General features: G+C 41.0%; 1 protein-coding gene across 2 annotated transcripts in view; it reads right to left on the bottom strand.

Annotated features, from left to right (window-relative positions):
* Nucleotides 1-10,919, bottom strand: part of GPC3 (glypican 3) — a 338,054-nt gene extending 327,135 nt beyond the window's left edge. For both annotated transcript variants that reach the window (XM_075834383.1, XM_075834384.1), the window contains exon 1: nucleotides 10,524-10,919. In XM_075834383.1, coding sequence (XP_075690498.1) covers nucleotides 10,524-10,671 — 148 coding nt within the window. In that variant the 5' untranslated portion in view covers nucleotides 10,672-10,919. The remainder of the gene's footprint in view (nucleotides 1-10,523) is intronic.
* Between the last annotated feature and the right edge of the window lie 1,313 nt (nucleotides 10,920-12,232).

The raw sequence follows: 12,232 nt of genomic DNA, 5'->3' as shown, positions 1-12,232 counted from the left end.
AAACGCTGCGGGTTTTGCATGCGCAAAACGCACACGCTCGTGTAAACCCGGCCTAAGGGTCAGTTCACACATTGCATAAATATCCGCAACGGAATTAGTTGCAGAAAATCCGCAGCATAGTACAGTAGATGCAAAGTGGATGAGATTTGAACAAATCTCATCCACACGCTGCGTAAATACTGAGCAGAAAAAACACTCAGAAATTGACATGCGATGCAGAATTTTATTCCACAGCATGTCAATTGTATTTGCGTAAACGCTGCTTATTTGTTGCGGGTTTTCCCCATTTAATTAAATGGGGAGGTAAAACCTGCAACAAATAGCAATTGTTGCGTTTTTTTGCAGTGGAATTGCAGCGATTCCGTCGAAAGAACGCAAGTCAGAAAGAAAAAGAAAACAACTTATACTTCTGTGTTTCTTCCTTCAGGCCGGCCTCCTTGGATGACATTTCATCCCATGTGACCGCTGCAGCCAATCACAAGCTGCAGCGGTCTCCTGGGATTGAACGCCACCCAAGGAGGCCGGCCTGTTAGCAGGCGGGCTAATTGCTGCAGTTCTCCGCAGCGGACATTCCGGGTGAAAAACTGCACCACAGTTTGATGCGTTTTTTTCTGCGCCCACTGGGGCGGATACATAGTGTAACTTTACGCAGAGTATCCGCCCCGTGTGAACTCAGCCTAATAGTGAAAATTGTCTGTTAAGTGATACTGCTGGAATCTTAAAGTGGTATTTCAGTATTTAAAAATTGAAGCAACTTGCATTTATCCACAGGATATATGATACCTGCTAAATCAGTGGGGGTCCGACAACTGGGATCCCCACCAATCGCCAGAACGAGTGAGGTCCCGAGTCCCCTGTTTAAATGGAGTGGTAAGAGGCAATGCATGTGCACCATTGCTCCATTCACTTTCTTAGGGATTGACGGATATAGATGAACGCTATCTTGGCAATCACTTGGTCTAAATGATTCTATACAATAATGCTATATTGTAATCTTCATGAAGATATAGTTGTCAGCCTAACGCGAGTTCCCTGAACTCCTCCATAAACATGCACGTCTGGAACGGCCAAGCATGCACATTTATTGCCATAGGGACAGGAAAAAATGGCTACAAACAAGTCAGACTCATCTCAAAGGAATAAACAATTAGGCATGTTAAAAGCAACATACCCGATACCTGTTTTCCATGACACCGGATTTCAGGGGACAGTCAGGATCCCCACGTACGTGTTAGGGTATGTTCACACGTACACGTTCGATACGCCTGAAGTTACGGAGCTCTTTTCAGGAGAAAACAGCTCCTGAATTTCAGACGTAATGGCATGTGCAGGCGTTTTTCGCAGCGTCCATTACGGACGTAATTGGAGCTGTTTTTCTATGGAGTCAATGGAAAACGGCTCCAATTACGTCCCAAGAAGTGACATGCACTTCTTTGACGCGAGCGTCTATTTTACGCGCCATCTTTTGACAGCGGCGCGTAAAAAAAATGACCGTCGGCACAGAACATCGTAAAACCCATTCAAATGAATGGGCAGATGTTTGCTGGCGCTTTGGAGCCGTATATTTTCGGACGTAATTCGAGGTTAAAACGCCCGAATTACGTCCGTAAATAGGGTGTGTAAATCCAGCCTTAGATTGTAGGCGGATCCTGTCCATATTGTCTAGATAAACCAATCCTGATCAGCGTATCTGACGTATGGTCAGCTTATGGGCAGAAGTGTCATTTGACAACGTAGCTGCACATCCGCCCACCTGTAGACCTTCAACCGGTGCTAAGAGGCTGAATCAAGATATGAGTAAATTAGTTAACCATCGTGGTTGCTACCTATGGGACGGTGGTCAATAATATGTATTCTTTTACTCATTTCACTCCAGACATGTGAATTACCCTTAAATGGGTTGTCCCATTTAGAGAACCCATTTTCATATACTCTATTAGAGAATTCTGAGATAATAAATGGGGTCCACTGTTCCGGAACCTCTACTCTTGTCCAGAATGGAAAGCAGTTACAAAGACTGTCTCTTGCTCTGGTGGACCTGTCCTGTCCTACATTACACAGACAACTCATTGATTTGAATGGGCACTGTGTAATGCTTAATTCTCCGTGTGGTGGCGCTGTTGGGAAATTAAACACTTACTGTCAGGTTTCCCCATAGATTACAGCTGAACGCTGGGGTTCCCAATAGGGAATTTGTGATCAATTTATTGCCAAGGGACCCTTTTTACAAGTAGGGATTGTCCAAAGAGGACAACCCCTTTAATCTCTACAACCTCTATAGTCACACTTCACAGTGAAATATTTTACTAAACCTCGCCATCGCAAGTCATAATAAAGGAAGTGCACTGATAATAACCAAAATAAGTGGCCTGAAGTAGGCAGTCTTCCTTGCCGTAGGCTTTGTTATGAAATCTGTGAAACACAGGGGGAGAAATCTCTGGGGAGCCCATTTAGGAAATAATAGAAACCTAGAAGTGACATGCTTCTGTGTTTAGAACTAATGATACTGCGAGTGCAGAATATATTAACCATTCACTGTCCTTTACCTTGATCTCAGAAGACAGTAAGGATGTGACGGGTGTCTCCAGAGGTTCTAGTTCAAGAGCCATTTACTTCTTATGTAGCTTATTGTCAGAATAACAAAATCATAATCTCCTGATCAAAAATAAACTTTTCAGTGTGCATGGCCTGTGGCAGGACTCTGTTGTACAGACTAAAATAGTTATTTTCTCTTGTTACTCCATATCTAGTGATTGCAGGATATGGTCCGTGTCTGAAACAATTATATCCTATTATTAAAAAAATCATATAATTGAAAGCAGAACCAAGAAACAAACCAGTGCCCTTTAACCCCTATCCGCACCAGGACGTAACTGTACGTCGTTGCAGGAAGTTACTTCCCGCACGAGGACGTACAGTTACTGAGTTAATCCCGGTGCACACTGTCGGCGACAGTGTGCACCGGGAACCAGGAGGTCAGCTGTCGCCGACAGCTGACACTCCCCTCTTGCCGGCCAGCGGTCCTTTGCCGCTGATTTCGGCGCATTAACCCCTTAAATTCGGCGATCGGGTGCAATCGCCGAATTTTAGGGGTTTCTAACATATCGGCAGACCCCCGTCCGAAATCGCGGGGTCTGCCGATAGTTAGTATGGCAAACGGAAGCCAAACAATGGCTTCCGGGTCTGCCATGGACAGAAGCCCATCAGGACCAACCTTCGGCTGGTCCTGATAGGCTTCCTGTCAGAGTGACAGAAAGTCACTGTGCCGTTCCCGATGCACACTGTCGGCGACAGTGTGCATCGGGAACTTGGAGATCAGCTGTCCCCGACAGCTGACACTCTCTAGTGTTGCCGATCAGCGGCTCATCGCCGCTGATTTCGGCAATTAACCCGTTACATGCGGGGCTCGATTGCGATCTCCGCATGTAGCGGGTTTGTAGCGCATCAGCAGCCCCCATGCAATCGTGGGGGCTTCTGATGCTTGTGATGGCACCTGGGGGCCAGACAACGGCCCCCAGGTCTGCCATGTATGTCAGCCTATGAGGATCAGCCTCTGCTGGTCCTCGTAGACCAACTGTCAGAGTGACTGTGACGTCACACTGACAGTTGGAATACATTACACTACCTAGGTAGTGTAATGTATTCTAGCAGCGATCAGAGCTGCAGGTCAAAAAAAGAAAGTGTAAAAAGTAAAAAAAAAAGTTAATAAACAAAAATATAAAGTGTAAAAAGTAAAAAAAAGTTAATAAAAATGTTTTATAAAAGTGTAAAAATAAAAGGTTTTGTTTTCCTATAATAAGTCATTTATTATAGGGAAAAAATGAAAACGTTAAAAAAAAGTACACATATTTGGTATCGCCGCGTTCGTAACGACCCAATCTATGAAACTATAATGTTAATTTTTCCGCACGGTGAACGCCGCAAACAAAATAAACTGAAAACGGTCAGCATCGCTATTTTTTGGTCACCACCCCTCCCAAGATATAGAATAAAAAGTGATCAAAAAGTTGCATTTACCCCAAAATGGTACCAATGAAAACTACAACCCGTCCCGCAAAAAACAAGACCTCCCACAGCTTTTTTGACGAAAAAATAAAAAAGTTACGGCTCAGAATAGCGTGTCCCAGAAAATAAATTATTTTATAGAAACTTCATTTTATTGTGCAAACGCTGCAAAACTTAAAAAAAACTATACACATATGGTATCGGCGTAATCGTACCGACCGGCAGAATAAATTAAAACGTAATTTATTGCGCACGGTGAACGCTGTAATAAATAAAGAATTTAAAGCGCCAAAATCGCTGTTTTTTGGTCACCCTAGCTCTAAAAAAGATCCTGAGGGGCCAAAATGCTCACTATACCCCTAGAAAAATTCCTTGAGGGGTGTAGATTCCAAAATAGGGTGACTTTTGGGGGGTTTCCACTGTTTTGGTCCCTCCGGGGCGTTGCAAACCCGACATGGCACTGAAAACCAATCCAGCAAAATCTGCTTCAAAAAATCCAAAAGGCGCTCCCTCCCTTCTGAGCCCTGCTGTGGGTCCAAACATCAGTTTACGACCACATATGGGGTATTGCCGTAATCGGGAGAAATTGCTTTACAAATGTTGGGTGGCTTTTTCTCCTTTATTCCTTGTAAAAATGAAAAAATTCTATGTTTCCACAGAAAAATAGGTGATTTTCATCTTCACAGACTAATTCCACTAAAGTCTGCAAAAAAACTGTGGGGTCAAAATGCTAACTATACCCCTAGAAAAATGCCTTGAGGGGTGTAGTTTCCAAAATGGGGTCACTTTGGGGGGGTTTCGGCTGTTTAGGTACCACAAGACCTCCTCAAACCTGACATGGTGCCTAAAATATATTCCTAAAAAAAGGAGGCCCCGAAATCCACTAGGTGCTCCTTTGCTTCTGAAGCCTGTGTTTCAGTCCATTACCATACTAGGGCCACATGTTGGATATTTCTAAAATCTGCCGAATCTGGGCAATAAATATTGAGTTGCGTTTCTCTGGTAAAACCTTCTGTGTTACAGATTTTTTTTTATTACAAATGAATTTCGGCAAAAAAAATGAAATTTGTAAATTTCACCTCTACTTTGCCTTAATTCCTGTGAAACGCCTAAAGGGTTAAAATATTTTCTGAATGTGGTTTTGAATACCTTGAGGGGTACAGTTTTCAAAATGGGGTGATTTATGGGGACTTTCTAATATATAAGGCCCTCAAAGCAACTTCAGAACTGAACTGGTCCCTGAAAAAATAGCCTTTTGAAATTTTATTGAAAATATGAGAAATTGCTGCTAAAGTTCTAAGCCTCGTAACGTCCTCGAAAAATAAAAGTACGTGAAAAAAAATGATGCAAACATAAAGTAGACATATAGGAAATGGTAACTAGTAACTATTTTGTGTGGTATTACTATCTGTTTCACAAGCAAATACATTTAAGTTTAGAAAAATGCAAATTTTTGCAAATTTTTGCTAAAATTTGAAGTTTTTCACAAATAAATATTGAATTTATCGACCAAATTTTTTCACTAACATAAAGTACAATATGTCACGAGAAAACAATCTCAGAATCGCTTGGATAGGTAAAAGCATTCCGGAGTTATTACCACATAAAGTGACACATGTCAGATTTGAAAAAATAGGCTGTGTCCTGAAGGCCAAAACAGGCTGTGTCCTAAAGGGGTTAATAAACTGCGGCATACTATATTTAGGATCGGACTGGGCCACCAGGAGTCAAGAAGATTCTCCCATGGGTTCAGGTTCTGACAAAATAATAATCACTGCCACAAAAGGCCTATAAAATAAAGCAGGCAACAATCCCATGTAAAGTTGACTTTGGAGGAAAACGCTTGCCCATTGGGTCTATTACTTTTGGACATGAATATGTTCTGGTGTGCCATAGGGACTCATCCTTAGATGTCCATAATGTCCTCACTAAGGGTTACAATAGAAAATATTACAGGAGTTTATGTAGCAATAGTGTCATTTGTACAACATGTTTATTGAGATGATTTCTTCTGCACAACTTGAAGTATAGAAGAGACATTGGGGAATATTGAAATTGGGACAGATTTAATATGCCAAATTGTGGAGCTATTTTGATGCACCTGACTAAACAATTTTTAAAAGTGTTCCGAAAAGGGGCATGGCTTTGTGAAAACATGGGACGTGGCCTGACGGAAAGGGCGTGACTTAAAATGCACCAATATATGCCAACTGGCACAAAATTCTGTCACAAAATAAGCTAAATCAAAGTGGAATAAGGATAAGAAAAGTGTCTAACAGCTCATGCAAGATGCACTAAAAATATCATGCAGCAACACCAGTGATAAATTTGGCACATTTTGTGCCTGCCTGGTCTAAGTTTATGCGGTCTAATTTTTAGACAACATTTGTAAAGTTTTTGGTACAAATAAGGCCAGATTCACACAAACATGGGGAAACTCGGACATAAAAAACGTGGCTTTTTCACGTCCAAGGGGCATGGACTTGAGCCTATGGAGGGATCCGTGAAAACGGAAAACAAAACAGGACATTTTATATTTTTCAACGGACCCTTTACACTCTCCATTGAAACAACAGCCGTGTGAACGGTCCCATTGAAATACATGCGTCCGTGTGACGGCCGTTGTTTTAACAGCCGTCACACGGACGTATTCAACGCTCGTCTGAATAAGGCCTAACTGACATGAGTTGATAAATATGTTCCAGCGTGCAAATATTTGGCAATGCATTTAAAAACAAAAAATGGTCTGTATTTGTGGGAAAATGTCAGGACACATTAATACATTTGATACACATTTTGAGCCCCAACTTTTGTGACAAACGCACGTGAATGAGACCAAAAGCCAAAGCTTACTACCGATGGCCAATATATAAAATATAGGACAAAAATATCAATACAAAATGTTTTTACTTTCCTCATTCCATCAGAAATATACATTTACTAGTACAACCCATGTAGAAATTGGTTAGTATGAGGTCAGAGTCTTTTAGGTGGATGAAGACTTGGCTTACTTTCAATGATCATCAATCTGTCCTACACACTGTGTAAAGCTGACATTAGAAGTGATCTACCACTTCTCACCAACCCAACTCATTTTGCGGCTCATCTAGCCCACGTCAACTTTTCCATGTAAAACATGTATGGACTATTTAACAGATTTTGATTTTGGTTTTTTAACATGACATATTAATATGGAATGGAAAATGAAAATCGTTTCCTTTTGGCTTCAAAGCCACAACAGGTATTCAAATACCAAACAATTTTGGAAATGCTATAACCGGCAGAACTAGTCAATGAATCGTTTGATACACATTGGTTGGGTCATTAAATGGAATATTTTATGCCATTTTTGGCAAAGTTGGATTGATGAACGCAATAATGGAGAAACGAAAGAATCATGCACTTGTATTATCCTTCCACCGTATTATAATTGATGTCCAAAGTTAAAATACAGGGCCAAATTATAAGGTAGGAAAATGCATTAGGGCCTCCGCCATCCAGGGGTCCCCACCACACCCCTCAGGTTTGAGTCACAACAACTACTGTTCCTGGTACTTGGCTTGAAGACCCAGAACCTGAGCGCTGGTACCGGGGCATCGTATAAGCCCGCCATTAAGGCACACTTTGCCAATTTTATTAGTGCACTGTATGGCATTATTATTGAGACACTATATAGAATGGATGGGTCCCATAGATGGTTTTCTGCATGGCCCCCACAAACTTTGATCCAGCCTTGTTAAAATATATTTTTATTTTATTTTTCTATACGAAAGACAAAATATCCTATGGCATTCACCCTATAATGGCCACTTTATTGATCTTTTCTTATTCCTTATAACTTGGTTCGGTCGCCATGCTGAAACCTGGAATATCTGTTATACGATTATACAAAATATTTTGCCTTGATTTCATAGATTTAATTTATAGCAGTCCTAACAAGCTGAGCATCAGTGCTAGAGGACTTTCTTCCTAGGACTATGCTGTCTTGGGCTGTTTTACATCCCCTTTGTCTTCACCTTTGATCCATATTATACTGGTGCTGGTATATATAGAATTATATTTTCTGCAAATTGTTCATATATTTTGAATCCTTGTAAGAAGTAAACGAATATGGGACAAGTCATAAGTGTAAATTGCCTCTTGTCATAAAGTGATAAATTATACTGTCGTATTGCGAACCTGTTGAAATACACAAAATTACCATATACCGACTCATCCAAGTAAAATGTTATCCTGGTGAGGAGATATATATACACACATATACATACATACACTGTATATATCTTTTAACACATTTTTTTAATATGTCTATCAGATTTACAATGCAACTGTTTTCTCTCAAAACCCGAAAAAGAAGCATAAGCTAATAAAAAAAAGAAATTATATATTTTTTTAAAAAGTAATTATGGTTAATAAGTTGGAATACTAATATAGAAAATGACATTGGTTTGTCAAAATGTTCTAAATCTATTTTTCAATGAGGTATTATTAATTTTCAGAAGTAGAGAAGACTTTTAACCGAAGTTCAATTTTCTCTGGTAACTACTTTAAGGGCTCGTCCACACGCTGCGGAATTGCCGCGTTTTTTCCGGATGGAATTTCGGATGGGAAAAAATGCAGCAAAATACAGTAGCAGCATAGTGGATGAGATTTAACAAATCTGATGCACATGCTGCGAAAAAATTCCTAGCAGAAATTGACCTGCGGTGCGTATTTTTCAGACCACAGCATTTCAATTCCTGCTGCGGAAAGTGGCCAGAATTGAGGCGTTTTTCAGAGGAGATGTCACCATCTCCTAACATTGTGAAAAACACAGCAAAATACGCACCATTTTCTGCCGTGAAAACTGTAGACATTTTCTGCAGCAATTCCGTTGAGTGTGGACAAGCCCTAATGGGCCAAAGTAGTAATGGTAACAGCCATTAAAAGGTATGTTCCCACACACAGGATAAGCTGGAGAATTTGGCCATGTTCAGACGTGGCGGAATTGCCGTTGAATTCCGCTGCGGACATTCCGCAGTGGAATTCTGCAGCAGCCGTTTTTTACATTTGTTTCTATATATTTTTAGGAAACTTAGTTCAGACGTTGAGGAAAATAACTGTGCGGACCATAGGCTGCGGTGCAGAATTTTCCCTCCGCAGCATGCACATTATGTTGCGGAGAAGCAGCGGAGTTTCACTGCGGATTTCCGCCTTTGCAATGCAATAACTGAAACCTGTGGCAAGTCCGCTGTGCTATCCGCAACGTCTGAATTACCTGTCAAATACGCAAATGTTGGAGCAGATTAGTTGCGTAATTGCCCCGAATCTGCACCAACATTTGTAGCGGAAAAATTCTGCCACGTCTGAACGTGCCCTTTCTGCAACAGAAAATGTTCAGAAGCTCAAAAAACACAGATAAATCTGTCATAGAAATCTGCAGCAAATAATACGTTTTTGATGTGCATATTGCTGCGGAAACAGCTGTTTTATTCGACAGATTTATTCCTGCAGATTTCCAGCAGTTTTTACTGCGTTTCAGCTGTGTAAACGATGTCCAAAAGACAAGCAAGACAAATATGTTGCAGAATTTCTGCTCCCCATTTAAGTCAATGGGCCAAACACACGGCATCTCCTCACAGAACCCGCAGCATTAATTGAGATGGTGCGGAATTTGAAAGTCGCACCGCAGAACACTTTCCACACAACTTTTCTGCGTTTTTTTTTCTGCAGCGTGTGGCTGAGAATTGCTAAATCTCATTCACTTTGCCGCTACTGTAAATGCTGCCGAATTTCCACACAGAATTCCATTGCCGAAATTCCACAGCGTTTATGTAACATGGGAACCCAACCTAGGAGCTTGCACTCTGCTTGGGTGTAAACGTCAGATCTGTAGAAACTAAACTGTTCTACCATCCGCTGAGTAATTATATGAACAATGAATTCATGGAGAAAAGTCACAAATCCATAACAGATGATACTGTGCAATTCTAGATACAATACACTGCAATGATTCTGTATAAATCTAAACACAAGACTCCATAAAGCTATATGAGAAGAAAGAGATTATTTGGAATGATCAGTATATAAAGTTTTGTTTTGCTATATTGATACTACTGTTCATAGTAAAATAAATACAGTCAAATAAACAGAATATCATAAAGAACATTTTACTATAGTTCTCATTTTATAAATTATTTTAAAGAGAAAGGAAAAAAATATGAAGGTGAGCAATATATATATTATACTTTCTTGTGTATACACACACACACACACACACACACACACACACACACACACACACACACACACGTAGATAGATATAAAAATGACATAGAATTACATTGAAATAAAGTATATATATATATACACACACACACACACTTTATTTCTATGTAATTCGATGTGATTCTTTTTTATCATTAATGGTACCACAAATGCCAGCATGCCCTGCCAACCGCAGGTAGTTGCATACCAGTTAAAGAGTCACAGGTTTCATGTATAACTTTTAAGTGCTCGGGAGTGAAGCAGAAGCTTACCTGTCACAGGTGATTCTGGGACCCATCTCACTCCGGGCTGCAGAGTGTGGAAACTGGCACGGACATCCTTGCAGTTAAGATGCCCCTTAGCAGCTATCATAGCTACCCACGCCATAAGCACAGCCATGCAAAACTCCCAGGCTGCCATGTGTCCTCTCTCTCTCAGTCTGCACAGTGCCCGCTAAGATCCTGCTCACAGGTCAATGCATGCCAGGGCACCTGGCTGGTATTACAGGTGCAAGAGCTAGTCCAGGCAGCAGGGAGAGGGGTCCTACCAGCATGAGATGCTCGTTTAAAATAAATTGGGAATGCACCGGCCCCAGGTCCTAAACAGAGTGAGGAGCAGAGGGGAATAGCACTGCTTCACTCCTGCCCTAGGTGAAATGAGCTCCGGCTGTGTGATGCTCCTCTTTTGGGTTTCAACGCAGTTTACTTCTGTATAGTACTGTACAAGCGCCACCTGCTGGTAGATATTGAGTACAGCAGGACTTTCTGACAATATTGTCATCAGAGTTTACACAGTAGCACAACATAGATCCATAAATCAATTCTATCTATCTATCTATCTATCTATCTATCTATCTATCTATCTATCTATCTATCTATCTATCTATCTATCTATCTATCTATCTATCTATCTCTCTATCTACAAATCGAAAAAATGAGCAGCAACTCCAGAGATCAAGTGAAAAAAATGGGTACTTTATTGCCCGTGCGACGTTTCAGCTCCGTCCACTGGAGCCTTTCTCAAGCCCAGGCTTGAGAAAGGCTCCTGTGGACGGAGCTGAAACGTCGCACCAAAAAAATAAATGCACCAAAAATGTGGTGCAGTTTTTCGACCGGAATGTCTGCTGCAGAAAATTGCACCTAAAAAAATAAATAATAATTCATAATTACGTAGCCCATGGTGACACGTTCCTCCGCCGTCCTGCAGGCCAGCCTCCTGGGATAAGGTTCCATCCCATGTGACCGCTGCAGCCTGTGATTGGCTACAGAGGTCACATAGGATTAATCATCATCCCTGGAGGCCGGCCTGGACGAAGAAACACAGAATTCTGGGTAAGTATAAGATTTTTCTTTTTGTGTGAGTTGCGGTTTTTGCAGTGGAATTGCTGCTTTTCCGCCGCAAAAAAAACCCGCAGCTTCTGGTATTTGTTGCAGGTTTTACCTCCCCATTAAATTCAATGGGGAAAACTTGCAACAAATATGCAGCATTTACACAAATACAATTGACATGCTGCGGATTAAAAAAAAAACGCACCACAGGTCAATTTCCACTTATCATTTGCGCAGCGTCTGGATGAGATTTGTTCTAATTCATCCACTTTGCTGCTATTGTACTACGCTGCGGATTTTGCGCAACTAATTCCATTGCAGAAAATCTGCAGTATTTACGCTACATGTGAACTTACCCTAGGGGTGGAACAACACCGCAATTAGAGTGTTTTATTTTTTCAAATAAAACACAGCCAGAAAATATTGGGGGAAGGTATCAACTTTTCTACTGTAGTTGCAAATTGCAGGAAAAGTTTTTGGACAATTTCGCCACTCTCGACGCTTACTAAAAAGAGGGCACTTAGTAAAAGCAAAAAAGAAAAATAAATGGATATTTTTTTTACTTATCCCACTGCTCTGCTTATCCCCTAGATCTCCTCAGGCTCCAACATCAGGCCGCAGTGCACACAAGTTCCTGATGCCAAGCATGCGCC

Source organism: Rhinoderma darwinii, chromosome 8 (assembly GCF_050947455.1).
Source record: "Rhinoderma darwinii isolate aRhiDar2 chromosome 8, aRhiDar2.hap1, whole genome shotgun sequence".
Lineage (NCBI taxonomy): Eukaryota > Metazoa > Chordata > Amphibia > Anura > Rhinodermatidae > Rhinoderma > Rhinoderma darwinii.
This window is presented reverse-complemented; position numbering and strand designations above follow the sequence as displayed.